This window comes from Mustela erminea, chromosome 12 (genome assembly GCF_009829155.1).
Source record: "Mustela erminea isolate mMusErm1 chromosome 12, mMusErm1.Pri, whole genome shotgun sequence".
NCBI lineage: Eukaryota > Metazoa > Chordata > Mammalia > Carnivora > Mustelidae > Mustela > Mustela erminea.
Genome location: NC_045625.1, coordinates 12,159,716 through 12,185,287, shown reverse-complemented (window position 1 = coordinate 12,185,287; position 25,572 = coordinate 12,159,716). Strand labels below are relative to the sequence as shown.

Here is a 25,572-nt window from a genome sequence, read left to right as displayed (position 1 = left end):
ATATTTAGGGGACACGGTCATAGGTCTATGGCTATACTCATTCTTGGAAAAAAATTACCAAATTTTCTCTTCCAAGGCCAAAGGGTTAATAGTAATAAAAGGCAACTATAGATTGAAGGTGAGATGCTTCAAACATAGAGTGTCTCCTCTTTATCTGCTTCTCCAAAATAAGTATTGGGACACTGAATGGAGGGTCTATTTGGTGATCTGACCTCCTTTATATCAACTCTTTCTTACCATGACAAAATATTATTACTTTAAAAAAAAAAAGATTTAGTTTGGGGCACCTGGGTGGCTCCGTGGGTTAAAGCCTCTGCCTTCGGCTCAGGTCCCAGGGTCCTGGGATCGAGCCCCACGTCAGGCTCTCTGCTCAGTGGAGAGCCTGCTTCCCTTCCTCTCTCTGTCTACTTGTAATCTCTGTCTGTCAAATAAATAAATAAAATCCTTAAAAAAATAAAAGGAGAGCTGGTGATATTCCTTAAAAAAAGATTTAATTTATTGATTTTAGAAAGAGAGAAAGGGAGAGAGAGAGAGAGAGAGAGAGTGGGGGAAGAGCAGAGGGTGAGAGAATCCCTAGCAGACTCCATGCTGACCATGGAGCCAGACATGCGGCTCAATTCCAGGACCCTGAGATCATGACCTGAACGAAAGTCAGTGATATGAACAACAGAGCAATCTTATATTACATTTTAATTAGTGATTAGTTCTACAAAAAATATATGTCCCATTTTAATAAATTCAAATATTCCAGATATGTAGAAGCTAAAAACAGACATCATCTCCTTTTCTATTCCATGTCATCTCCTAGAATTAACCATATTCAATAGGAGATTTCTTTACTGAATATATACTATTACTTAATCATTATATATATACACTCTTAAAATACAGATTTATTATTAAGTATTTTATCATCATTTATTAATAGGTTTATTCTTTTTCAAAAGAGGTTTCTTCTTTTTTTTTATTATGTTATGTTAGGCACCATACAGTACATCATTAGTTTTTGATGTAGTGTTCCATGATTCATTAATTGCATATAACACCCAGGTTTATTCTTTTCTTTTTATGTTATGTTAGTCACTATACAGTATATCATTAGTTTTTGATGTTGTGTTTCATGATTCACTGATTGTGTATAACGCCAAGTGCTCCATGCAATATATGCCCTTCTTAATACCCATTACTGGTCTAACCCATCCCCCCACTCCCCTCCCCTCTAGAAACCTCAGTTCATTTCCTGAAGTCCATAGTCTCTCATAGTTCATCTTCCCATCTGATCCCCCTCCCCTTTATTTTTCCCAGGCTTATTCTTAAGCATTTTATTTTCAACTTGCTCTTCATTCATAATAGCTTTTCAGGGCAGTGATAGAAATAGGCATCATTATTTAAACTGACCACATATTATTTATTTCTACGGAAAAATTGAACCATCATTTATCTATTCTATTGATGGACATTTAGATTGTTTTTAACTTTTCACTATTATAGACAATGCTGTAATCAAAAAGTGTCTGTGTACATGCATTTTTATAATTTGATGTACTATTACTTTAGGACATGAGTCCTAGAAATAAAACATAGAGATATGGAATGCTCAGAAATTTTCAAATATTCAGCTTCTCACATGAGGCCATGTTAGTTTTCTTTAGGGGGAGATGCTTATTAAAATTCGGGTTCACAGGCCCCATGTGAGACCTGCTGAGTAATATCTTTGGAAATGATACACAATAGTAAGTGGCAAAATATTAAAATAGAAAATACAGTAAAGACTAAAATCCCTGAGACAGTAATAGAGAATAAAGAATGAAAACAACAGTATACAGAATCAAGTACTAGCCTGTAGCACTGGATAACTCTACATCCCAGAGCCTCTACGTTTAGTTCTGGAAGCTCCTAGTTATATCTGCTTGCAATGTTCACATATGGGCTTTGAGTCTCTCTTCAAAAGATACTGAGACTAATTCTAAGTAGTTACAATAAATCTTTCCCTGAGAAGCAGACAGACTTCAGAGTGGTAGGAATGGTAGAAATTGAGGGATCTCTAAGGGGAGTTGAAGGTAAGAGAGGTCAGAAGGGGAGTGATTGTCTGTGAAGGATAAGCACCAGATGACCAGGGTAAGGACCCGGAAGCAACTCTGGCCCTTGCACACTGGCCTGTTCATAGGTTCAGTTGTGTGTTGAACTTCTAAGTTATTTAGCTAATCAGGTCTAAGAGCTGGGCTTGTGTTCACTACAGACCCCAGAATATCTTCCTATCAGTGATAGAGAAGAAAGAAGAGGCATGATCCCTGTATAAACTGACAGGCCAGACATATTCTTTGCTTTTGTGGAAGTTTCAAATATAGGAAACTCTCAATTTCTGTCTCTCTGTATCTCTTTCTCTTCCTAAATTACTGTAATGACCTTGAAAAAGCTAGCAAAACTGATTACAAAAGTTCATTAAAGTAAGAAGGATACTAAGGGAATCAAAGTCATTGAATAGATATGAGTTAGGTCCACCAATTTTTGTGGAAAACAGAGGTTTCAACAGCCCTTGGGAGAATGAAAAAGATGTGGTTTCCTGGAGAAGAGGAGAGAGGTAGAAATGTGAAAACTGGAACCCAGGAACTTGGCTGACCTTGAACAATTTGCTGAATCATAATAGGCTCAGTGGTTGATGGCTGCAAATGTAAAGACATGGATACAACCCAACATTCATGACAGATATGATTATGCCTGCTGACCAGCAGAAACAGGGTCCAGGGGAGCAGAGACCCTCATGAACACGCTCCCAGAGGTTCTGGCTAGGACTTCCTCCTGGCTATCAGCTTCCTCAGGCCCCTTTCCATGTCTCTGTTTCTCAGAGTATAGATAAAAGGATTTAGCATGGAGGACAGAACTGTGTAGGCAAGTGTTGCCACACGATCTCTAACAGCGTATGTGGACAAGGGTTGTAAATAAACATAGAAGATGCTTCCATAAAAGAGAGTTACCACGGTGAGGTGGGAGCCACAGGTGGAGAAAGCTTTGCGTTTCCCAGCAGCTGAGGGAATCTTGAGAACTGTGATGAAAATTCGTATGTAAGAGAAAGTAATGCACAGAAAGGGGGTCACCAAAACAATGGAGCCTTCTGATGTTATCATGATTTCATTGACAAATGTGGAAGAGCAGGACAATTTTAGCAAAGGCTTGATGTCACAGAAGAAATGGTAGATAACATTGGAGTGACAGAAGATGAGGCGATTCAGAAGTAGGGTGTGTAGGAGTGAGTGGAGGTGAGGAAGTGAGAAGGAAAAGGCCACCAGCAGGACACAGCGGCGGTGGTTCATGGTGGTGACATAGTGGAAGGGGTCACAGATGGCCACATAGCGATCAAAGGCCATGACCACTAGAAGGCAGCTATCAGTGTTGGCCAGAGCATAAATGAAATACATCTGTGTCAGACACCCAGCATAGGAGATGGTCTTCTCTGACAGGAAGTTCACTAGCATCCTGGGGACAACTGTTGTTGTAAAGCAAATGTCAGTGAAGGACAGGAAACTCAAGAAGAAATACATGGGGGTCTGGAGCTGGGGGTCAGAGTGGATGGCCACAATGATGAGTAGGTTCCCAATTATGGTGACCAGGTACATGGTGAGGAAGAGGATAAAGAGGGGTGTCTGGTCTTCAGGCCGGGAGGAGAGCCCCAGGAGAATGAATTCAGAGACACTGCTGGTTTGGTTGACTTTTTCCATGGTCACATCGCCAACTAAACAGAGAAGATCTTACCCCTTAACACACAAACATTTCTTTCACAACCGTAATCACAAACAAGGCAGTAAGTATGTTTCTACCTACTATTACTTTCCCCCCTTAAAGCTTTCTTTTACTTTCCACCCATTAGCTACCATGTGGACAACTTGTCATATTTGTGGTCCTTGATGCTGCCCTGTCTCAGCTTGCTGACTTCACATGCTACTGGTGTTGATAGCATGGACTTTCAGAAGAAGAATTTTCCTTCAGAAACAGAGCTTAACTATTTCAGCTTAGTATCAAATCTTAAAAATAATTGCTAACTGAGTACCTACTTTGTGTAAAATACTCTCTGGGAGTAGGGGCACCACTGTGAAAAAGACAGAGACAATCCAGGCATGGAGGATCTATATCTACCTATCTACCTATTGATCTACCTATCTATCATCTATCTGCCATCAGATAGTTCTATGGTGTATAAGGAAATATAAATCCCATAAGAGGATAGAGACTTACAAAGGTAGGGTTGGGAATTTATTTTAGATTAGATGGTTTCATTTTTCTCTGTCTATATCAGAACAAATTTTCAGTTATGTCATGCTGAGCTTTATCTTTGAATCTCCTTGCCAAAAAGAAGGATTTGATGAAATATTCAATAAGGAAATCAGAGGAATAATGAACCCAGGTCAGCAAAGTTTTACTGTCATGCTTGGTTTATCTTTAGAGGTACTTATTTAGAAGTTCATATTCCTTAGTGAATGTTAACCTATCAGTATCAGTCCATATAAATCCTTGTTTTAAATTTACTTTCTATTTTTCCTCTCGTTTCCTAAGTCAGATCATGTTTTCACATCTTGGATATCCAACCATTAAGCAAGCATATGTTTTTCCATGCCAGCAGCCATTTGTTTATTTAGTTATATATATATATAATTGAAAAATATATATTATTGCTTTGTTTAGGTATGTTTTTCTTCCATTTACTTCAATAATTACTTAAAAATACTATGGCATATATTTCATTCTGTTTTTTTTCTCTCTGTATATAATTTTTTGGATATCTATCTATGTTCTGGTTCTAACTCTTTCCATTGTATCATGTGGCTCACCTGACTTACTATGTCCTCTAACTCTTTGCTGCCATAAACAGCATATATTCAGATATCCTCGTGTCTACGGAGTGTTTTAAATTATTCATCCAGACCTTGAGAATGGGCACATTGGATAGACTTGTTTTGGTTTGGTTTGGTTTGGTTTGTTTGCTTGTTTGTTTTTTGGCTTCATTAATAGTAGGAGACTTCAACACTGTACTCATAGCAATGGACAGATCATCTAAGCAGAAGATCAACATGGATAGGCATGACTTTAATAGCAATTCAAAGAATGGCTATTTATTCATTTGTTCATACAACAATTAAATGTCTAGTTTCCAGCTGGCTAATAGCAGGCAAGTAATTGAATATCTTTAAATTTCAGTGTTCTTATCTGTGAATAGCTATATTAATATTTTCTCCATAATATTTTTATGAGATTTTCATGATATAATGTGCCCAAAGCACTTAGAATAGTTCCAGAGAGAGAGAGAGAAAGTAAGTATTTGATAATACTGTCTTCTCTTTCCCATCACCATTGGTGCCAATGACTTTTTCCCCAGCTAGGTATCTGTACACATTCTCAAAAGTAATGAGTCAGAATACTAAAATAATCCTAGCCCACACTTTAATGCTCTAATGGTCATACTGACCTTAATATGAATCTACAAAGCCTTTTTAGAAGATGCATTTGTCCATGCTTTGACTAATCTGTGAGTAAATCAACAATTAAGCTCTTATCCCATATAAGTGGGACTTTGTTTAATCCTCACTGTAAACTTATGAAACATAAACTATTATTATTCCCAGCTTTCTTTTTTTTGATGAGGAAACAGATAGAGAGAGTAACAATAATTTGCTAAACTCACATATCAAGTAAATAGCAGAAATATGTTTCAAACTCAGGACTAATTGTGGATTTCAGGATTTAACCACTATGTGTCTTCTCATGTTTTTGTAAAGCTATAAAATATATCTGAAATAGCCATGCACAGGATCTGTGCATGCTTGATCATTTTCTATTTTTTTAAAGCCATTTTCTATTTTTTATTTTCTATTTTAAAACACACATATGTCCCACCATTTTTTCCTAAAATTTTTTTTTGTCCCACATTAAAACAGACCTTTGCTTTTACAATGGGAAATCTAGTTTTTCTGTGTTCAACAGAATGCAGAGTTTGAAAATTCTAATACACGTGATTAACTGGCAACAGGAGGAATTTGGTCTTGGATGGCTGGTGCATTACATGTGTATTGAGTCGAGAGTGTGGTAGAAAGTGGGCTGGACCTGGAAGCACAAGGTGGAGGTTTATACTGTCACCTGTGCCCTGTGTGATTTTAGGTATTTTAAAGAGCTAATGAAACTTAACATATAAGTACAGCTTGTAAAATATATACATAAAAAATAAGTTATTTGTGAAGGAGATGACTGGGGAGTATGAGATAAGATTTAAAGTGATTTAAAAGTTTTTTTCAGCTGAGGTCATCCCCAAAGACCGCTTAAGGCTGAGGACTATCTTACAAGTCCCTGTGTCTTATCTGGGTTGAGTACTTGATAAAATGGAAGGAAGTTTTGGAAGTGAGAATCCTAGGGAATTATTCTAAAAACCTGGGATGTGTCAGGGAAGGGGATGTGTGTGTATGTGTGTGTGTGTGTGTGTGTGTGTGTGTGTGTGTGTGTATCTTTTCTACTAAACTCCTCTTCTGCACCTATTGAGAATCTGGTTCCTGGAAACCATGGGATAATGATACACACTGGACCACAGATCAAATAGGGTGGTCACAAAATACAAAGCCAGACTTATTATTAGGCTGATCTCTGATATATTGTGTCCATATGATTTTTGGAGCCAGAGGAGCCAAATAGAGGCTGCAATAAATATCCAGGTGAGGTGGATGGTCAGTGAGTATGATGATGTTCACTTTCCATATCCAGATATCTTCTCACTTTTCCCAGTTAAAAAAAATATTTTCTCTCTCCTGAGCCATTTTTCCAAATTGGTTACATTTACCTATCAGTCAAAGCTGCCCTTTTGATTTTCTAGCCAGCAATGAGCAAGAGGGGTTGGGAAGAAGGAAGAAAGAGAAGATAGATTCCTCTGGATTCCAGAGGGAAAAAATATTTTCCTGATTCTGGATCCCATCCCTATCTATTCCTCATCCTCTGTCTCTCAGCATCATTCAGTTTTTTTCTGCTCCCCACTGTAGAAGGCTGAGATGCCCAGACTCACTGTAGCAGGAACTCTCCTGGTTGGTGAAACCCTATGGTCTTCTCATGGGTTTGTCTCTGCTCTCCTGGACACCTTTGGGTCCTTCTTGTGCTGAGAGAGCTTTGGAGTGCTCATTCCAACCTGACTCCTCAAGAGAATTTGCTCTGTGAACTCTCTCTTGATACAGAAATCACAATGGCCACAGAATTGAGTGGAGTTGCCCTCAGGGGGACAATTAACTCCTGAGGCCACCTTCTTAAGATTGAGGCTATTTCCAGAGCCGTTTAAACTTACCATAACATCTCCAGGGCATGCTTTAGTGTCCTCAGTGTAGGGTAATCAAAGGTGATAGGTTCTGCACACGTGTGTGTGTGTGTGTGTGTGTGTGTGTGTGTGTGTGTGTGTGTTCAGTGAGTAGGGAGTGCTACCATTTGGGTTCTCCAGGAAGCAGTCTTTCAGATGGAGATTAGCCTGCAAGGTGTTCATTACAGAGTGCTCTAGGAATCCCCATCTGTGGGAGGGAGAGAAAGGAAGCAGAGCTGGGCAGAGGGAAAAGGTGGGTTGTGATACAGTCCTCATGAAGGTCTCAGCTGACCTTACTGGGAGCTCTGGAGCTAGGATGTCAAGGAGGACAATTCTTTATATCCCCATGTTGATCATTGGGAGTGGGGTGCTTCTGGAAGAAAGGATACTCAGATGTAGCAGTTTCTTTCAGCTGAGGTCATGTCCAAAGAGAGCTTAAAGCTGAGGACTACCTTACAAGGCCACCCTTGATGAGCTATAGTGCACTCATTATCCATTTTTGACCTGCACTTAAACAGTGAGCTGACCCACTTGTGAACCATGCTCAAGCATTTCCCTCCTCTGTCAGCTGGTTATAAGGGAAAATTCTATGCAGCCATTGCTTTCCAAACCCTCTTCTAGATCACTTGGATCTTTACAGTGCTTCTTTATATCCCCTGCATCTTTACAGTGCTTAGCTTCTACCCTCAAGACTGTGTCTTGTTAAAGTTCCAACTTGCTAGCAACTTCTTGGTTATCTGGTCCAATTACCATGGTATCTTTGATACAATGGAGTAGTGTGATGTCCTATGGGATATGCAAACAGTCTGCATGGACTGTTTGGACTCTACTATGACAGAATTCAGAAGAGTTAATAGAGTCTTGATGAAAATATATACCATTTTCATTCCAAGTGCATGCAAACTGTTTCTGATCCTTTTATGTGTGAGTGGTGGAAAATAATGCATCCACAAGATCAGTGGCTGCAAATCATGCACCTGAGGCCAAATACTAGTCTTTGGTAGCAAATATACCACATCTGAAGGATGGCTAATACTGCACCTACTACTTGGTTGACTTTGCAATGGTCCACTGTCACCTTCCAGGCTCTGTCTGTTTTTCATAGGAACTCAAATGGTGAATCAAGGGGAGAAATAATGGACATTCAACTTGGTATGCTTTCTGTGCCATTTCCCTGCGATATATTATTTTTGATTTATTACCCTGACTTGGGGATGGGCAGTTTCAGGAGCTTCTCACAGGCCAGGGATTGAATGTTGAGGATGTGCCAACTGCCACGCATATCTTTGTAGTTATATATTAGGAAACTAGTGAAATCACATGGTGGGTCTGTAGATTAAGCGGACCCACTGTATAAGCGATTTGGGTCAGTACTCCATTTGGTACCCTGTCCATACTCATTCTCTCTAACAGTGAAATCATGATGACATTTCCCCATTTAAAGTTGCCAGGTAAATGCTATATGTACCCTTGGGGAAGACATGGGTATACCCCTGTGTTGTTACATGGCTCTTCCTCCTTGAGATGTGGGCTCTCCATCAGTCAGTGGATTTGGGGACTAAAAAGTGACTCAGGTCTAAAAACCAAGCAAGGGACTAGAATGTTTTATTGAGTACACTCAGTCTCCTCATATGGAGCAATACCCCTTACTGGTTGCTGATCTAGCCACTCCATCTCCATAATTCTTCCCTGGTGCGGTTTCCTTGACAGACATTCTGACCTCACCACTTGTAAAGATTCATTTTCCGTGTCAAGATGGCTGGGCTATGGTGCCTACTTATTTAGCCAAATTCTAATTTATATTTTGCTGTGGAGGTATTTTGTAGATATGACTGACATCTACAATCGGTTGACTTTAAGTAAAGGAATGTAATTTAAGTAAATAAAGTAAAATGTTTTACTTAAGGCCTTCAGAATATAAGCAAAAACTGAGGCTTCCTGGAGAAGAGACTCTGGCTCAAGACTGCCTGAGTTTCCAGCCTGCAGAGCTGTCTGCAGCTGTGGATTTTGGACTTGCCAGCTCCCACAATTGCATAAGTCAACTCTTTTTATTTATTTTATTTGTGTTTTTATTAGTTTTAGAGGTAGAATTTAGTGATTCATCAGTTGCATATAACACCCAATGCTCATTACATAAAGTGCCCTCCTTAATTCACATCATCCAATTATCCCTCCCCTGACCCCCACTACCCCTCCAGCAACCCTCAGTTTGTTTCCTAGAGTTCAGCATCTCTTATGGTTTGTCTCCCTCTCAATTTTCATCTTATTTTATTTGTCCTTCCTTTCCTCTATGTTCCTCTGTTTTCTTTCTTTTTTTTTTTTTAGATTTTCTTTATTTATTTGACAGAGGTCACAAGTAGGCAGAGAGGCAGGCAGTGAGAGAGGAAGGGAGGGAGGCTCCCTGCTGAGCAGAGAGCCCGATGCGGGGGCTCGATCCCAGGACCCTGGGATCATGACCTGAGCCAAAGGCAGAGGCTTTAACCCACTGAGCCACCCAGATGCCCCTGTTTTCTATTTTTTGTGTTAAGATTTATTTTATTTATTTATTTATTTATTTATTTATTTATCTATTTATTTATTTGACAGAGAGAGAGATAGCATGAGAGAAAGCATAAGCAGGGGGAGTGGTAGGCAGAGGTAGAGAGAAGCAGTCTCCCCACTAGGCAAGGAGCCCGATGAGGGCTTGACACCAGGACCATCAGATCAGAGCTTGAGTTGAAGACAGTTGCTTAACCAACTGAGTCACCCAGGTACCCCATCTGTTTTATTTCTTAAAATCCACATGAGTGAAACCATTTGATATTTGTCCTTTTCTGACTGACTTATTTCATTTACCACAATACCCTCTAGTTCCATCCATATCATTGCAAATGGCAATATGTCATTCTTTTTGATCCTGGGTAATATATATATATATATATATACCTACATATATATACCTACATATATATACACACATACACACACACACACTACCTCTTCTTTATCCATTCCTCTGTCAGTGGACATCTCAGCTATTTCCACAGTTTGGCTATTGTGGACATTGCTGCTATAAACATTGGGGTGCATGTGCCCTTTCGAATCACTATGTTTGTATCCTTTGGATAAACACCTAGTAGTGCAATTGCTGAGTCACAGGTTAGCTATCTTTTTAACTTTCTGAGGAATGTTCATACTATACTAGAGTGGCTGTACCAGCTTGCATTCCCACCAGCAGTATACATGGATTCCCCTTTCTCCGCATTTTTGCCAATATCAATTATTTCCTGACTTGTTAATTTTAGCCACTCTGACTGGCATGAGGTGGTATCTCCTTGTGGTTTTGATGTCAAGTGATATTGAGCATTTTTTTTCATATGTCTATTGTCCACTTGTATGTCTTCTTTGGAGAAATGTCTCTTCACGTCTTCTGCCCATTTCTTAACTGGATTATTTGTTTTTTTGGGTATGTAGTTGGATAGGTTATTTTTTTCAGTTTTTAAAAAAGATTGTATTTATTTATTTGAGAGTGAGTGTGAGAAAGAGAGAGAGAGCATGAGCAGGAGGTAGGAGCAGAGGGAGAGGAAGAAGCAGATTCTCCACTGAGCAGGGACCCCCAGAGGTGGGACTCGATCCCCAGACCCTGGGGTCATGACCTGAGCCAAAGGAAGATGCAACTGAATAAGCCACCCAAGTTCAAACTTGATAAGTTATATAGGTTTTGGATACTAACTCTTTATCAGATATGCCATTTGCAAATATCTTCTCCCATTCTGTGGGTTGCCTCTTTGTTTTGTTGACTGTTTCTTTTGCTGTGCAGAAGCTTTTTTTTTTTATTGTCCAATGCCAGTTTTAATTTTTTATTTTTTATAAACATATATTTTTATCCCCAGGGGTACAGGTCTGTGAATCACCAGGTTTACACACTTCACAGCACTCACCAAAGCACATACCCTCCCCAATGTCCATAATCCCACCCCCTTCTCCCAAACCCCCTCCCTCCAGCAACCCTCAGTTTGTTTTGTGAGATTAAGAGTCACTTATGGTTTGTCTCCCTCCCAATCCCATCTTGTTTCATTGATTCTTCTCCTACCCACTTAAGCCCCCATGTTGCATCACCACTTCCTCATATCAGGGAGATCATATGATAGTTGTCTTTCTCTGTTTGGGGAATGTTTATAGCAGCAATGTCCACAGTAGCCAAACTATGGAAAGAACCTAGATGTCCATCAATAGATGAATGGATCAAGAAGATGTGGTATATATACACAATGGAATACTATGCAGCCATCAAAAGAAATGAAATCTTGCCATTTGCGACAACATGGATGGAACTAAAGCGTATCATGCTTTGTGCAGAAGCTTTTGATCTTGATGAAGTTCCAATAGTTCATTTTTGCTTTTGTTTCTTTTGCCTTTGGAGACATGTCTAGTAAGAAGTTGCTGCAACTGAGATCAAAGAGGCTGCTGCCTGTGTTCTCCTCTAGGACTTTTATTCCTGTCTCACATTTAGGACTTTCACTCATTTTGAGTTTATATTTGTGTATGTTGTAAGAGAATGGTCCAGTTTCATTCTTCTACATGTGGCAGTCCAATTCTCCCAACACTTGTTGAAGAGACTGCCTTTTTTCCATTGGATATTCTTTCCTGCTTTGTTGAAGATTAGTTGACCATAGAGTTGAGGGTCCATTTCTGGCTTCTCTATTCTGCTCCATTGATCTATGGTCTGTTTTTGTGCCAGCACCAAATGGTAACACAGTTTGAAGTCTGGAATTGTGATGCCTCCAGGCTTGGTATTCTTTTTCAACCTTCCCTTGGCTATTTGGGGTCTTTTCTGGTTCCATACATATTTTAGGATTATTTGTTCCAGCTCTGTGAAAAATGTTGATGGCATTTTGATAGGGATTGCATTGAATGTGTAGATTGCTTTGCGTAGCATAGACATCTTAACAATGCTTATTCTCCCAATCCATAAGCATGGAATGGTTTTCCATTTTTGTGTGTGTGTTCTATCGTTTTCAGAGTACAGATCCTTTACCTCTTTGGTTAGGCTTATTCCTAGGCATCTTATGGTTTTTGGTGCAATTGTAAACGGGATTGATTCCTTGATTTCTCTTTCTTCTGCCTCGTTGTTAGTGTACAGAAATGCAACTGACTTCTATGCATTTATTTTATATCCTTCCATTTTGCTTAATTCCTGTATCACTTCTAACAATTTTTTGCTGGAGTCTTTTGGGTTTTCTACATAGAGTATCATGTCATCTGTGAAGTGAACAAGTTTGATTTCTTCTTTGCTGATTTAGATGCCTTTTATTTCTTTTTTGTTTTCTGATTGCTGATGCTAGCACTTCTGGTACTATGTTGAACAGCAATGATAGAGTGGACATCTTTGTCATGTTCCTGACCTTAGGGAAAAAGCTCTCAGTTTTCCTCATTGAGAATGATATTCACTGTGGGTTTTTCATATGTGGCTTTTATGATATTCAGGTATGTTCCTTCTATTCCTACCCTGCTGAGAGTTGTTTTTTTTTTTTTTTTAAGAAGAATGCTGTATTTTTCAAATGCTTTTTCTGAATACTTTGAAAGGATCATATGGTTCTTGTCTTTTTTGCTGTTGTTGTTAATGCAGTATATCACATTGATTGATTTATGGGTGTTAAACTACTCTTGCATCCCAGGAATAAATCCCACTTGGTTGTGGTGAGTAATTCTTTTGATACAATGTTGGACCCTATTAGCTAGTAAGTTGGTGAGAATTTTTGCATCCATGTTCATCAGGGATATTGGTCTGTAATTCTCCTTTTTGACAGAGTCTTTGTCTGGTTTTGGAATCAAGGTAATTCTGGCCTTGTAGAACAAGTTTGAAAGTTTTTCTTTTTTGAAACAGCTTCAGTAGAGTAAGTATTATTTCTTCTGTAATTGTTTAGTAGAATTCCCCTGGGAAGCTATCTGGCCCTGGACTTTTGTTTTTTGGAAGGTTTTTGATAACTGCTTCAATTTCCTAGCTGGTTATGGGTCTCTCCAGATTTTCTATTTCTTCCTGGTTCAGTTTTGGTAGTTTATGTTTCTAGGAATGTATCCATTTCTTCCAGATTGCCTGGTTTGTTACCATATAATTGCTCATAACAGTGTCTTGTAATTGTTTGTATTTCCTTGGTGTTGGTGTGATTTCTCCTCTTTCATTCATGTTTTTATTTATTTGGGTCCTTTCTTTCTCTCTCTCTCTCTCTTTTTTGGATAAGTCTGGCTAGGGGTTTATTGATCTTATTAATTCTTTCAAAGAACTAGCGCCTGGTTTTGTTGTTTGGTTCTACTGTTTGTTTGCTTTTTTGTATCATTGATTTCTGCTCTAATCTTTCCTATTTCTCTTATTTTGCTAGATTTAGGCTTTATTTGTTATTTTTCTAGCTCCTTTAGGTGTAAGGTTAGATTGTGTATTTGAGACTTTTCTTGCTTCATGAAAAAGGCCTGTATTGCTCTACTCTTCCCTCTTAGGACCACCTTTGCTGAATCCCAAAGGTTCTGAAATATTGTTTTCATTTTTATTTGTTTCCACATATTTTTAAAGTCTTCTTTAATTTTCTTGTTAGCCCATTTATTCTTTAGTAGGATGCTCCTAATCTCCAGGTATTTGTGTTCCTTCCAGATTTTTTCTTGTTATCAAGTTCAAATTTTAAATCATTGTGATCTGAAAATACACATGGTATAGTCTCGATCATTTTGTACCATTGAGATCTGATTTGTGACCCATTATGTGATCTATTCTGGAGAATGTTCCTTGCACACTCGAGAAGAATGAGTATTCTGTTGCTTTAGTATGGAATGCTCCTTATACATTTGTGAAGTCCATCTGGTTCAGTGTGTCATTCAAACCTCTTGTTTCCTGTTGATTTTCTGCTTAGAGGATCTGTCCATTGTTTTGAGTGGGGTGATAAAGTCCCCTACTATTATTGTATTATTATCAATCTGTTTCTTTAATTTTATTTTTAGTGGGTTTAAATATTTAGCTGCTCCCAAGCAGGAGTATAAATATTTGCAATCTGTACATCTTCTTATTGGATAGACCCTTTTATTATGATACGGTGTCCCTCTTCATCTCTTATTACAGTCTGGCTTAAAAGCTAGTTTGTCATTTAAAATAACTATTTTAAAAAAAAGCTAGTTTGTCTGATGTATGTAAGAATTGCTATTCCAGGTTTCTTTTGATGTCTATTAGCATTATAAATGGTTCTCCACCTCTTCACTTTCTATCTGGAAGTGTCTTTGAATCTAAACTGAGTCTTGTAAACAACAGATTTATGGGTCTTCTTTTTAAAATCCTATCTGATGCCCTATGTCTTTTGATTGGAACATTTAGCCCATTTATTTTCAGAGTAATTATTGAAATATATGAATAGTGACATTGTATTACTTGTCAAGTCATTGTCTCTGTAGATTGTCTCTGTTCCTTTCTGATCTTTATTACTTTTGGGCTATCTCTTCACTCAAAGGATCCCCTTTACTATTTCTTATAGGGATGAATTAGTGTTCACAAATTCCTTTAGTTTTTGTTTGTCTTGGAAACTCTTCATTTCTCCTTCATTCTTAATGACAGCCCTGTTGGATAAAGTATTTTCAGTTGCATATTTTTCCCATTTAGCACATTAAATGTATCATGCCAGTGCTTTCTGTCCTGGCAGATCTCTGTGGACAGGTATGCTGCCAGCCCTATGTGTCTACCCTTGTAGGTTAAAGATTTCTTGTCCAGAGCTGCTTTCAAGATGATCTCTTTTTCTCTGATATTTGCAAGCTTCACTATTGTATGTTGAGGTGTTGACCTATTTTTATTGATATGGAGGTGTTTCTCTGTGACTTCTGGACTTGAATGCCTATTCCTTCTCCAGATTAGGGAAGTTTTCAGCTATAATTTGTTCAAATAAACCTCCCCCCACCTTCGGGGACCTTATTATCTGGATATTATTTCACTTTATGGAATCACTGGTTTCTCAAAAACTCTCTTCATGATCCAGTACTTGTTTTTTTCTCTCTTCTTTTCAGCTTCTTTATTTTCCAACATTTTGTCTTTTATCCTTGTTGTTAAAGACTACATTTTTGGCTGCATCTCAGTAATAGCATTTTAAGTGTTGGCCTGATCAGATTTTAGTTCTTTTATTTCTATAGTAAGGGATTCTCTAGTGTTTTCTATGCTTTTTTCAAGCCTACCTAGTATACTTATAATCACTGTTTTAAATTTCTAGTGAGTGACATAAGTCAAATAGAGAATGTCCATTATCATATGGTATCACTTACTTGTGGAACATGAAGAATAATATGGAGGACATTAGGAGAAGGAAAGGAAAAGTGAATTGGGGAAAATCAGAAAGGGAGATGAACCATGAGAGATGGTGGACTCCAAGAAACAAATGAGGGTTTTAGAAGGGAGGGGGTGGGGGGATAGGTGAGCCTGGTGGTGGGTATTAAAGAAGGCATGTACTGCATGGAACACTGGATGTTGTACATAAACAATAAATCTTGGAACATTGCATCAAAAACTAATGATGTATTTTATGGTGGCTAACATAACACAATAAAAAAATAAATTCTAGTTCAAAAATCTTATTTATATATGTGTTATTGAGTCCCTGGAAGTGAGTACTACCTCCTGTTCTTTCTTTTTGGGTGAATTTCTCCAACTTGAGATTATGTCCAGAGAAGAGTAGAAGAGAGAGGAAAAAAACCAACAATAACAATGGCAACAGAGGAAAAAAATAGAAGAAAGCAAAACCAAAACAAAATAGGAAAAAAAAATCAAAGAAACAAAACAGAAAACTAGATTCTGGGTATATTTTGATATGCTTATTAAAAGAAACTGGATCCCAAAATAGGAAAAAAGGAAAGAAAGAAAGAAATATATGTGTGTATGTGTGTGTACACAAATATATATACACACATACATATATATAATAAAATACAAAGAATGGAAACCAAAAATAAAATATATATTAATGTATATATAAAAATAAAAATTAAAAAGAACAGAAAAGAACTGAAAAAATAAAATAACTGAAAATAATAAAACTGAAAGACTAAAGAAAATTTTAAAACCCTCTATACTGTTTTCCCTAAGAGCTGAAGTTTTGCAGTTCTCTGTGATTGGTAAACTCGGTGCTAGCCATGTATTCCTGCTGGTTATCTGGGGGAAGGACCTGTTGCCTTGATTCTCAGGTGCCCTTGCACTTGTGGAAATGCTCCTCCTCTGCCAGGGGGCTGTTCTCAATGCAAGCAGTTCCAGATTTCACTATGTGGTGCTGTTTTGCTCCCTGAAGGCTTTCAGCACCAATGGTGGGGGGATGGAAATGGCGACTCCCCAATCTCTAGCCCCAGATCTGAAAATTTGCACACCCCCACTCGTCAGTGAGCCTTAACAAAAAAGCAGTTAATCACTCTGTCTCCCTGTTTTCCATCAGAACTCTGTGTTCACCCAGCCTGTAACTGAGCATTTTTATCTCAGGCATACAACTGGGCTTCAGGTTGCCAAATTTTATAGACTCCAGTAGTGTGGACTCCAGCTGTTCCTCCTCGGGGAGGAAGAGGAGGTCTCACCCCCACACTTATGCCTCTTGCTGGACATGGAGAGCAATTGTGTTACCGTGTAGCAGTTCACAGTTTATAGCAACACCAAGCAGAAATCTGGTGCCTAGACTCAGCCAGCTTCCCCACTGTGATGCCTGGGAACTCTGCCATGCTCAGGCACTCCTATTCTTGTGACACTGGGGGTCCTGAGAGCATGCTGTTTGACCTGGGATTCTGACCTTCTTTGCCACCTGAGCACCTTTAAGTTAGGGACATCTTCCACTGTAGTGGACTTCTAAAAGCTCCAATTTTGCACTCTGCTGCTTATAACACTTTATGGTAGCCTTCTTCAGCAACCTTTTTCCCACTGCCCTATCCTCTGATAGATCACTCCAGATTCAAGTCTCCATAGCCTTCCAAAATGTAGTCACTTTTTTATTTATAGAATTGCAGCATTTATTTTCTCAGATCTCTGATTGATTTTACAGGTGTTCAGAATGATCTGATAACTATCTAGCTGAATTCCAGGGACCGGATGAACTTAGGAGCTCCTACTTCTCCACCATCTTAACCCTTCCCCTTGCATAAGCCAATTCTTAAAATCTCTCTTTCTCTCTCTGTCATATATATATGAGCAGAAAGTAAAGGCTCAGGAAACACCCTTGACCAGAGGTGTCTGAGCTTACCAAGGAGCGTCTCAGGTCAGAGGAAGATATAGAATCACCACCTGGCACTGGACATGTATGTTTATGCAAGAATGTGTATGCGTGTGTGGTTTTTGTGTTGTTTGTATAACCCAGTGTACTTGGTGGTTAACTGACTCACATACCAACTCTGCTCCTGTAGGAAGGGGTTCAATAGATTATGGAAGGAAAGCTCTTTTTGTTAGTGTATGTGTGCACTTGTGTGTATGCACATGCTGTTTAGATTTAAGTTTGTCTATGGTATGTTCATGTGTCTGGATGTGTACCTGTGTATTTTACGGTATGTGGTTTTTGGGTAGGTTGTGCTTTGTCCAGATGACAGTGATGTTTATGTATTCTATTGTGTGTGTGACAGTGTTCCATTTATCAGTTGTGTATAAATTCATGTAAAAGTAACACAAGCTCTGGTTTTGTTTGTTTTTTTACCTAGAATGAGTATAGGTCATGAAGAGGATGAGTATAGATCTGAGGTCTATGTTGGTGTGTATGTGTGTGTGGCCACATATGTGTTTTTATGTATAAAACAATCACACTTTGACTATTTTTAACTTCAAATGGGTGTATAAGGAAGAGAACTAAAACCATGATAAGACAATGTGTGTGTGTGTGTGTGTGTGTGTGTGTGTGTGTGTGTGTGTGTTGGATAAACAGACTTATAGCTACATTCTCCTCTTATGTCTTATCTCCTCCTATTTCAGAGACAGGCAACTCCAAGCAGAATCATCCCCAAGCCAGGCTGTAAGCCATTTATCCATGGGATTTGAAGACCCTACAGTGCTCCAAGTGTACGTTTCTTCATTGGCCTTGCATAGTGTTGTATTTCTACTCTTGAGAACATGGTAGTGGTTAAGTGTTTGGGCTCTGGTGTCACACACATTTTGATTCAAATATCCTATTTTCAAAACTTCTTTTTGGACCTTGGGCTCAATCTCTGTGAGGCTAAGATGTCTGAACTGTAGAATGTGATGGGAGTATTCTATAAGCATGCACTAAGTGGGTGCTAGCATCATGATTATTTCCTAAATGCATGAGATTTTAAACTCACTAGTCATTTCTTGACTGTTTAGAGTATTTTGTGCAAAGCAGAGGAAACATCCAAAGAGCCAGCTGACAGCTTCCTTCCCTCCTTCCTGAGCATGTAGCCAGCTGTTTCTTTCATGTGGGGGTGGCTTTCGTCAGAGCTCTATTCTTCCTCATCCAGTCACTGAATATGAAGATCCTACTTGACACAAAACTTTTGGATTTCACCCCCAAATGCTTGAGTTCCAAAGAGAAGTCTTACCCAATCAATGTCACTGAGCAGCCACGTATTAGGAAAAGGTTTAAGTATCTGCCCTCCTTCTTGTCCCATTGACTGAAATGAGCTTAAAGTTCATCTGAGTTCATCTCTGTTCTTTGAAAAGGCTCTTCTATCAGATCCCTGTGACTTAGAAGGATGCTGTCTCACTGGGCTCCGTTCTAGGGCTCTAACTCTGATTTATCTTCCAGTGAAGGGGTTGCCTGGCCTCCTCTAGTGTAAAGTCTATCAGAAGTCTTATGCTTAAGATCAGGGTCCATCAACTTGTATACACTCTGGAGTATATGACTTCACACCTGTTTCCACTATAGTAACATGAAAGAATTAACAGTTGGAATGCCTGCTTTACAGGCATTCCATAAATGTTTACTAATTAATGTAAGTAAGTGCGTGTGGAAGTCTTTTGCAAATTGGAAAGTGTGGTATAAGTAGGTACTGCACATTCTGGCTTTCCCAGGAACATCTTGGTGTAGACCTGTTGTTCTAGTATAGTTATTATGTAACTTCTCTTCTCAGTCTTCAAGTGTCCTGGCTTGGATAATAAAATATAGGGTCATCATATGTATGGGTATATGTAGATAATCAAGCAGGCGCTGGGGTAATTTAGAAGCCCTGAAGCAATTCCAAACATGGCCCAGGATTTTCTGCCAAATGAATGAAGGGCAGGAAGAGCAGAATGGTGTGGTGAAGACTGGGATCTCTGCAGTGACATAGAGCAAGTGGCCAAGGTCACTAAGGTAGTAAATTGTTGAGGTTGGAATCCAATTCAAGATTTCTGGCTACAAAGCTTGATCAGTACTCTAAAATGTGCTCAATAATTGTGAGCTCCAAGAAGGAAGAGGATTGAGTGTTTTATTTTCTTTTCTATTCCCAGTGCCAAGAAAGCATCTGGAACATGGCTCAATAAGTGAAGAAATTTATTCTGGTCTCCTTTAAAGGAATTCTTGTGTGCTGTTGAAAGTCTGATGCATTCTGTGACCAGAAGGGGGCAGACAGAAGAGTCAGACAGCAAAATTTGTGATTTGTCTCAGTTTTCACAGTCTCTGGGGGGAAAAAAACCAAGCATGTGGCTGTAATGTGCACACAGTAATGACAACCACCATATCTCAGTCCCCGATATTTCCTACTCTTTTAATCCAGAGATTAAGGAGAAAATGAAGAGGGAGAACATGAGCAATGTGTCCGAGTCACTCCTGGGGCTCCCCATCTGGCCAGAACAGCAATGCCTGTTCTTTGCCCTGTTCCTGGGCATGTACCTGACCATGGTGCTGGGGAATCTGCTCATCATCCTGCTCATCAGGCTGGACTCTCGCCTTCACACCCCCATATATTTCTTCCTCAGCCACTTGGCCTTCACTGATGTTTCCTTTTCATCTCTCTCCATCCCTAAGATGCTGATAAACATGCATGCTCAGGATCAATCCATCCCCTATGCAGGGTGTGTAACACAGATATATTTTTTCATAATTTTTGTTTGTCTTGACAATTTCCTTCTTGCTGTGATGGCATATGACAGGTATGTGGCCACTTGTCAGCCACTCCACTACACTTCTGTTGTGAGGGAGGAGATGTGTGTCTTACTTTGGCCTGTGCAATATTGAGTTGTTTACTCACTTCTCAGTATTTAATTCTTTTTTCTTTTGCTATTTTAATTTTCAAGCTTTATTTTTTAAAGTTTTATTTTAAAAGTTGTTTTATTATTATTATCGTCATTATTATTATAGTGTTGAATAATTCATTATTTGCATAAAACACCCAGTGCTCATCACATGTACACATGTACACAACATGTACTCTCCTTAATACCATGTTCTTAATTTTCCTAGTGATGTTTCCAGGGACATGTCCTTGAAAAATTGTGGAGGTGACAGTGGTAAATTGCAAAAATGGCCAAGTCACTTTGCAATACCTCCTTGCAAGTCGGGTTTTTTCCCCTACCCACTGAATCTGGGTGGGACTTTTTGATTTAGACTGACAGAGTCAGTGAAAGTGGTGTGAGATTTCCAAGCCTAGGCAGACACTGTTGATGCTGCTCTTGGAACCTTGAGACCAGCATGTGTACTAGTCCAACCTAGTCTGTGTGAAGATGGGAGCCACATGGAGGAGAACCAAGATCCTCCAGCTAACAATCAACCAGCTCCCAGGTGACCTGGCAGGTAATAGCAGAGTCATGAGTGAGCCCTAGTTAAGATCAACTGAACCAAACCCAGACAAGAAGCCCCATACAGCTGAACATATTCCCAGCCCAAATTGTCAGCCAATGAAATTGTCATATAAACAAAGTTTGTTGTGTAAACCACTAAGTTTTAGGATGATTTGTTATGCACTAAAAGCTAACTGATACACTGGTGTCCTCCAAATTTTCCTTGATTTCAATGGTCTTTCCCCCTTTTTGGATCCCTGCCTGGATTGTATTCCCTGCCTATTTTTCTAGAACCTATTGAAATAAAAATATTCAGGTTATGATCTCCATAATCTATTGCTTTGGTTCAGGTATATCTCTTCTTGTCCTCATTATTTTCACATAACCCTTGGTATGTGGCACTATCAGCAGCTCTCATTTTTGCAAAGTCAACATCTTAAGACACTTCCTTATCCATCTGAAGAGGTAAGAATAACTTGTCATGATATCAAAATACATGAACTATTTTTTCTGAAGGAAGATAAGAGGAACAATCTTAAACTAAGATTAGAGGTCTGAATAACGTTGCATTTTGTATAAGTTATATCTTCTTACCTCTTAGTGATACCAATTTGAAAATATAAGAATTCTCAAATGTGATTTGCTACTTGTTTTTAGAACAAAATTAACACCTGGACCATTACAGTTGAATTAGTATGAAGTTTTGTGAAACATGGTTTTAGATAAACAAGAAGTCATTAAAATGGCTAATATATATATTAGCCATTGAGTAATATATATAATTGTTGAAACACTATATTGTACACCTGAAACTAACATAAAACTATGTTAACTATACTGGAATTAAAATAAAAAGTGGCAAATAAATGTTATTTTTTGTATAAAAATGGCTAATATATTTAATGAAGATTCATAGTGTGCATCAATTTTTGTAAATGAGATAATAAACATTTTAGTTTCTTTGTCCTTTTGTCTATCATGTCCTGTAGTTATACAGAGTATGTGTTGCTGCAAGTGCTTAGAGTAATAAAGTTGAGAATGTTTGCATTTGTAATGTAGTTGCTAGTTACATATTGTGTCTGATTGTTTCCCCAAATCTAAACATATTGCAAAGATTTTGGCTTTATTATCCTTAAATCAGTTTTTGCCTGTGACAAAAATCCAACAGAGGAGTGCAGTACATTAAATCTCATTTCCAAATTCCCTAAACCAATTTAGACTGTATATATATATATATATATATTTTTTTTTTAACTAGAACTTTCTTTGTGGGGACAGTTTACTTAGGCCTTCTTAATTCTAGGTTATGACAATGAGTTATGTTTTGCTTCACAAACAGCATGACCTGATTTGTAGAAAAGAAAAAGATAAATATATATTAAAGTAAATGATTTTTTGACAGATGTTTATTATGAATCTACTGTGTTTATGGAAATTTCTAGAAGTGAACCAATCAGACAAAAATATTTTCCTTTGTGGAGCTTATATTAGTGGGAAGACAGTGAAAATAGACTTAATATGCAAGTTTCATGGTTTTTAAGTGCTATAAAATGTAGTGTAGTGGAGAAATGAGGAATACAGGGGACAGGCTGCAATTTAAAGGAGTGCGATGAGGATTGGTTTCACCAAGAGTGTGAAAGAATTGAAGGCAGCAGGGAACAGAGCCACTGGGATATTTGCAGGAAAAATATTTCAAGGAGTAGGTATAGCAACTGCAACATATCTGAGATGTGATGATTAGGATCCTATGTTCAGGAAAAAAAAAAAAAAGAGATTCATCCCTAAAGGACAATGAGCATGCAGAAGAGCACAAGGAGATATATTTATATATGTGTGTGTGTGTGGGGGGGTTTGGTTGTTGTTGCTCTTTTGTTTTTATTTTTGAGGCGATAGTTTTAAAGCCAACAGGGTGTAAGTCCTTTAGACTTTGTGATTTGATTTTTGCTGTGAATTATTTGTGTAGCCCTTGGAAGTTTTTTTTTTTTTTAAAGATTTTATTTATTTATTTGAGAGACAGAGATCACAAGTAGACAAAGAGGCAGGCAGAGAGAGAGGGGTAAGCAGGCTCCCTGCTGAACAGAGAGCCCGATGCAGGGCTCGATCCCAGGACTCGATCCCAGGACTCTGGGATCATGACCTGAACCGAAGGCAGAGGCTTTAATCCACTGAGCCACCCAGGTGCCCCGCTCTTGGAGGCTTTTCACCAAAAGAGTAACATGATTCAGCTTTAAAAAGGATCACTCTGGCTGGAGAGGGGGGCTGTGTGGAAGCAGGAGGACCATCTAGGAGTTACTTCAACAGTGCAGTTAAGAAGTAATAAGCTAGGATGGTAGCAGAGGAAGTAGTAAAAATTCTGTGAATACTCTATTTGGTTTTAAATTGAAATCAAGAAGAGATGCTGATGAATTGAGAGTGTGAGAGAAAGGGAGTCAAGGATTCCTACATTAAGAAAAAAATTTAATTTAAATTATTAACAAATAGTGTAACATATTGTATAATATTAGTTAACATATAGTGTAATATTAGTTTCAGGAGCAGAATTTAGTGATTGATCACTTACATACAACACCCAGTACTCATCACAAGTGCACTTCTTAATAACCATCACCCACTTAACCCATCCTCCTGCCCACCTTCTTTCTGGCAAACCTCAGTTTGTTCTCTATAGTTAAGAGTCTGTTTTTTTTTTTTATTTTATTTATTTATTTATTTATTTATTTATTTCCAGCATAACAGTATTCATTATTTTTGCACCACACCCCGTGCTCCATGCAATCCGTGCCCTCTATAATACCCACCACCTGGTACCCCAACCTCCCACCCCCCGTCCCTTCAAAACCCTCAGATTGTTTTTCAGAGTCCATAGTCTCTCATGGTTCACCTCCCCTTCCAATTTCCCCCAACTCCCTTCTCCACTCTAAGTCCCCATGTCCTCCATGCTATTTGTTAGGCTCCACAAATAAGTGAAACCATATGATAATTGACTCTCTCTGCTTGACTTATTTCACTCAGCATAATCTCTTCCAGTCCCGTCCATGTTGCTACAAAAGTTGGGTATTCATCCTTTCTGATGGAGGCATAATACTCTATCCCCAGAGGTACAGGTCTGTGAATCACCAGGTTTACACACTTCACAGCACTCACCAAAGCACATACCCTCCCCAATGTCCATAATCCCACCCCCTTCTCCCAAACACCCTCCCCCCAGCAACCCTCAGTTTGTTTTGTGAGATTAAAAGTCACTTATGGTTTGTCTCCCTCCCAATCCCATCTTGTTTCCTTTATTCTTCTCCTACCCACTTAAGCCCCCATGTTGCATCACCACTTCCTCATATCAAGGAGATCATATGATAGTTGTCTTTCTCTGCTTGACTTATTTCCCTAGATGTCCATCAACAGATGAATGGATCAAGAAGATGTGGTATATATACACAATGGAATACTATGCAGCCATCAAAAGAAATGAAATCTTGCCATTTGCGACAACATGGATGGATCTAGAGCGTATCATGCTTAGCGAAGTAATTTTTTATAAAGTGTTGAAATATGCTTTTTTCAGCCTTATCCAGCTACTTGGTGATTGACATCAACGTGGCCTCCATTTTCCTGCTACAACAAAAAGCTGTGTAATGAGAAATCTTATATAAGCAAAGTGTTTTAAATCAACTTAAAAAAAGATTTTATTTATTTATTTGACAGATAGTGTGAGAGAGAGTAAGAGAAAGCACAAGCAAGGGGAGTAGCAGAGGGAGAGGGAAAAGCAGACTCCTCTTTGAGTAGGGAGCCCAATGCATGGCTCTATCTCAGGACCCCGGGATCATGACCTGAGCCAAAGGCAGATGCTCAACTGACTGAGCCACCCAGGCACCCCTTAAATCAACTTTTTAGAGTCAGCATATCCATCTATACCTCATTAGTGGACATATTACATAGAGATTTTCAAATGGTTTGAGATATTGTTATTAATATATTCCTACTTACCATAAAAATCTCTATAGTGAACATACTTAAATCACTAATGTCTTTGAAATAATTTTAGAAACACCATATTCTTTCACACCTTTTTCATCATCCTTTTACATCGAACTTTTCATAGATTAAGTATTGTTATTCTAATTAATATATTAATTTATTTAACATTGAAATATTAATGTATTAATTAAATAATTAAAATGCAGGGGCGCCTGGGTGGCTCAGTGTGTTAAAGTCTCTGCCTTCAGCTCAGGTCATGATCCCAGTGTCCTGGGATCGAGCCCCGCATTGGGCTTTCTGCTCAGCAGGGAGTCTGCTTCCTCCTCTCTCTCTGCCTGCCTCTCTGCCTACTTGTGATCTTTGTCTCTCAAAAAAATAAATAAAATCTTAAAAAAAACAAGGAGAAAGGAGTTGGGGGAAATTGGAAGGGGAGGTGAACCATGAGAGACTATGGACTCTGAAAAACAATCTAAAGGTTTTGAAGGGGCAGGGTGTGGGAAGTCGGGGTATCAGGTGGTGGGTATTAGAGAGGGCACGGATTGCATGGAGCACTGGGTGTGGTGCAAAAATAATGAATACTGTTATGCTGAAAATAAAAAATAAATTT

At 38.6% G+C, this 25,572-nt stretch overlaps 2 protein-coding genes across 2 annotated transcripts in view; one reads left to right on the top strand and one right to left on the bottom strand.

Annotated features, from left to right (window-relative positions):
• Positions 1 to 2,786: 2,786 nt before the first annotated feature.
• LOC116570975 (olfactory receptor 1L8-like) lies at positions 2,787 to 3,716 on the bottom strand. The gene has a single exon (XM_032308633.1). It carries the CDS (start codon positions 3,714 to 3,716, stop codon positions 2,787 to 2,789), a length of 930 nt encoding a protein of 309 aa, XP_032164524.1.
• A 16,288-nt stretch (positions 3,717 to 20,004) lies between these two features.
• LOC116570908 (olfactory receptor 1J4-like) overlaps positions 20,005 to 25,572 on the top strand; it is a 29,304-nt gene continuing 23,736 nt past the window's right edge. Inside the window, exon 1 of the mRNA XM_032308526.1 lies at positions 20,005 to 20,439. Within this exon, the coding sequence (XP_032164417.1) occupies positions 20,005 to 20,439 (435 nt within the window). The remainder of the gene's footprint in view (positions 20,440 to 25,572) is intronic.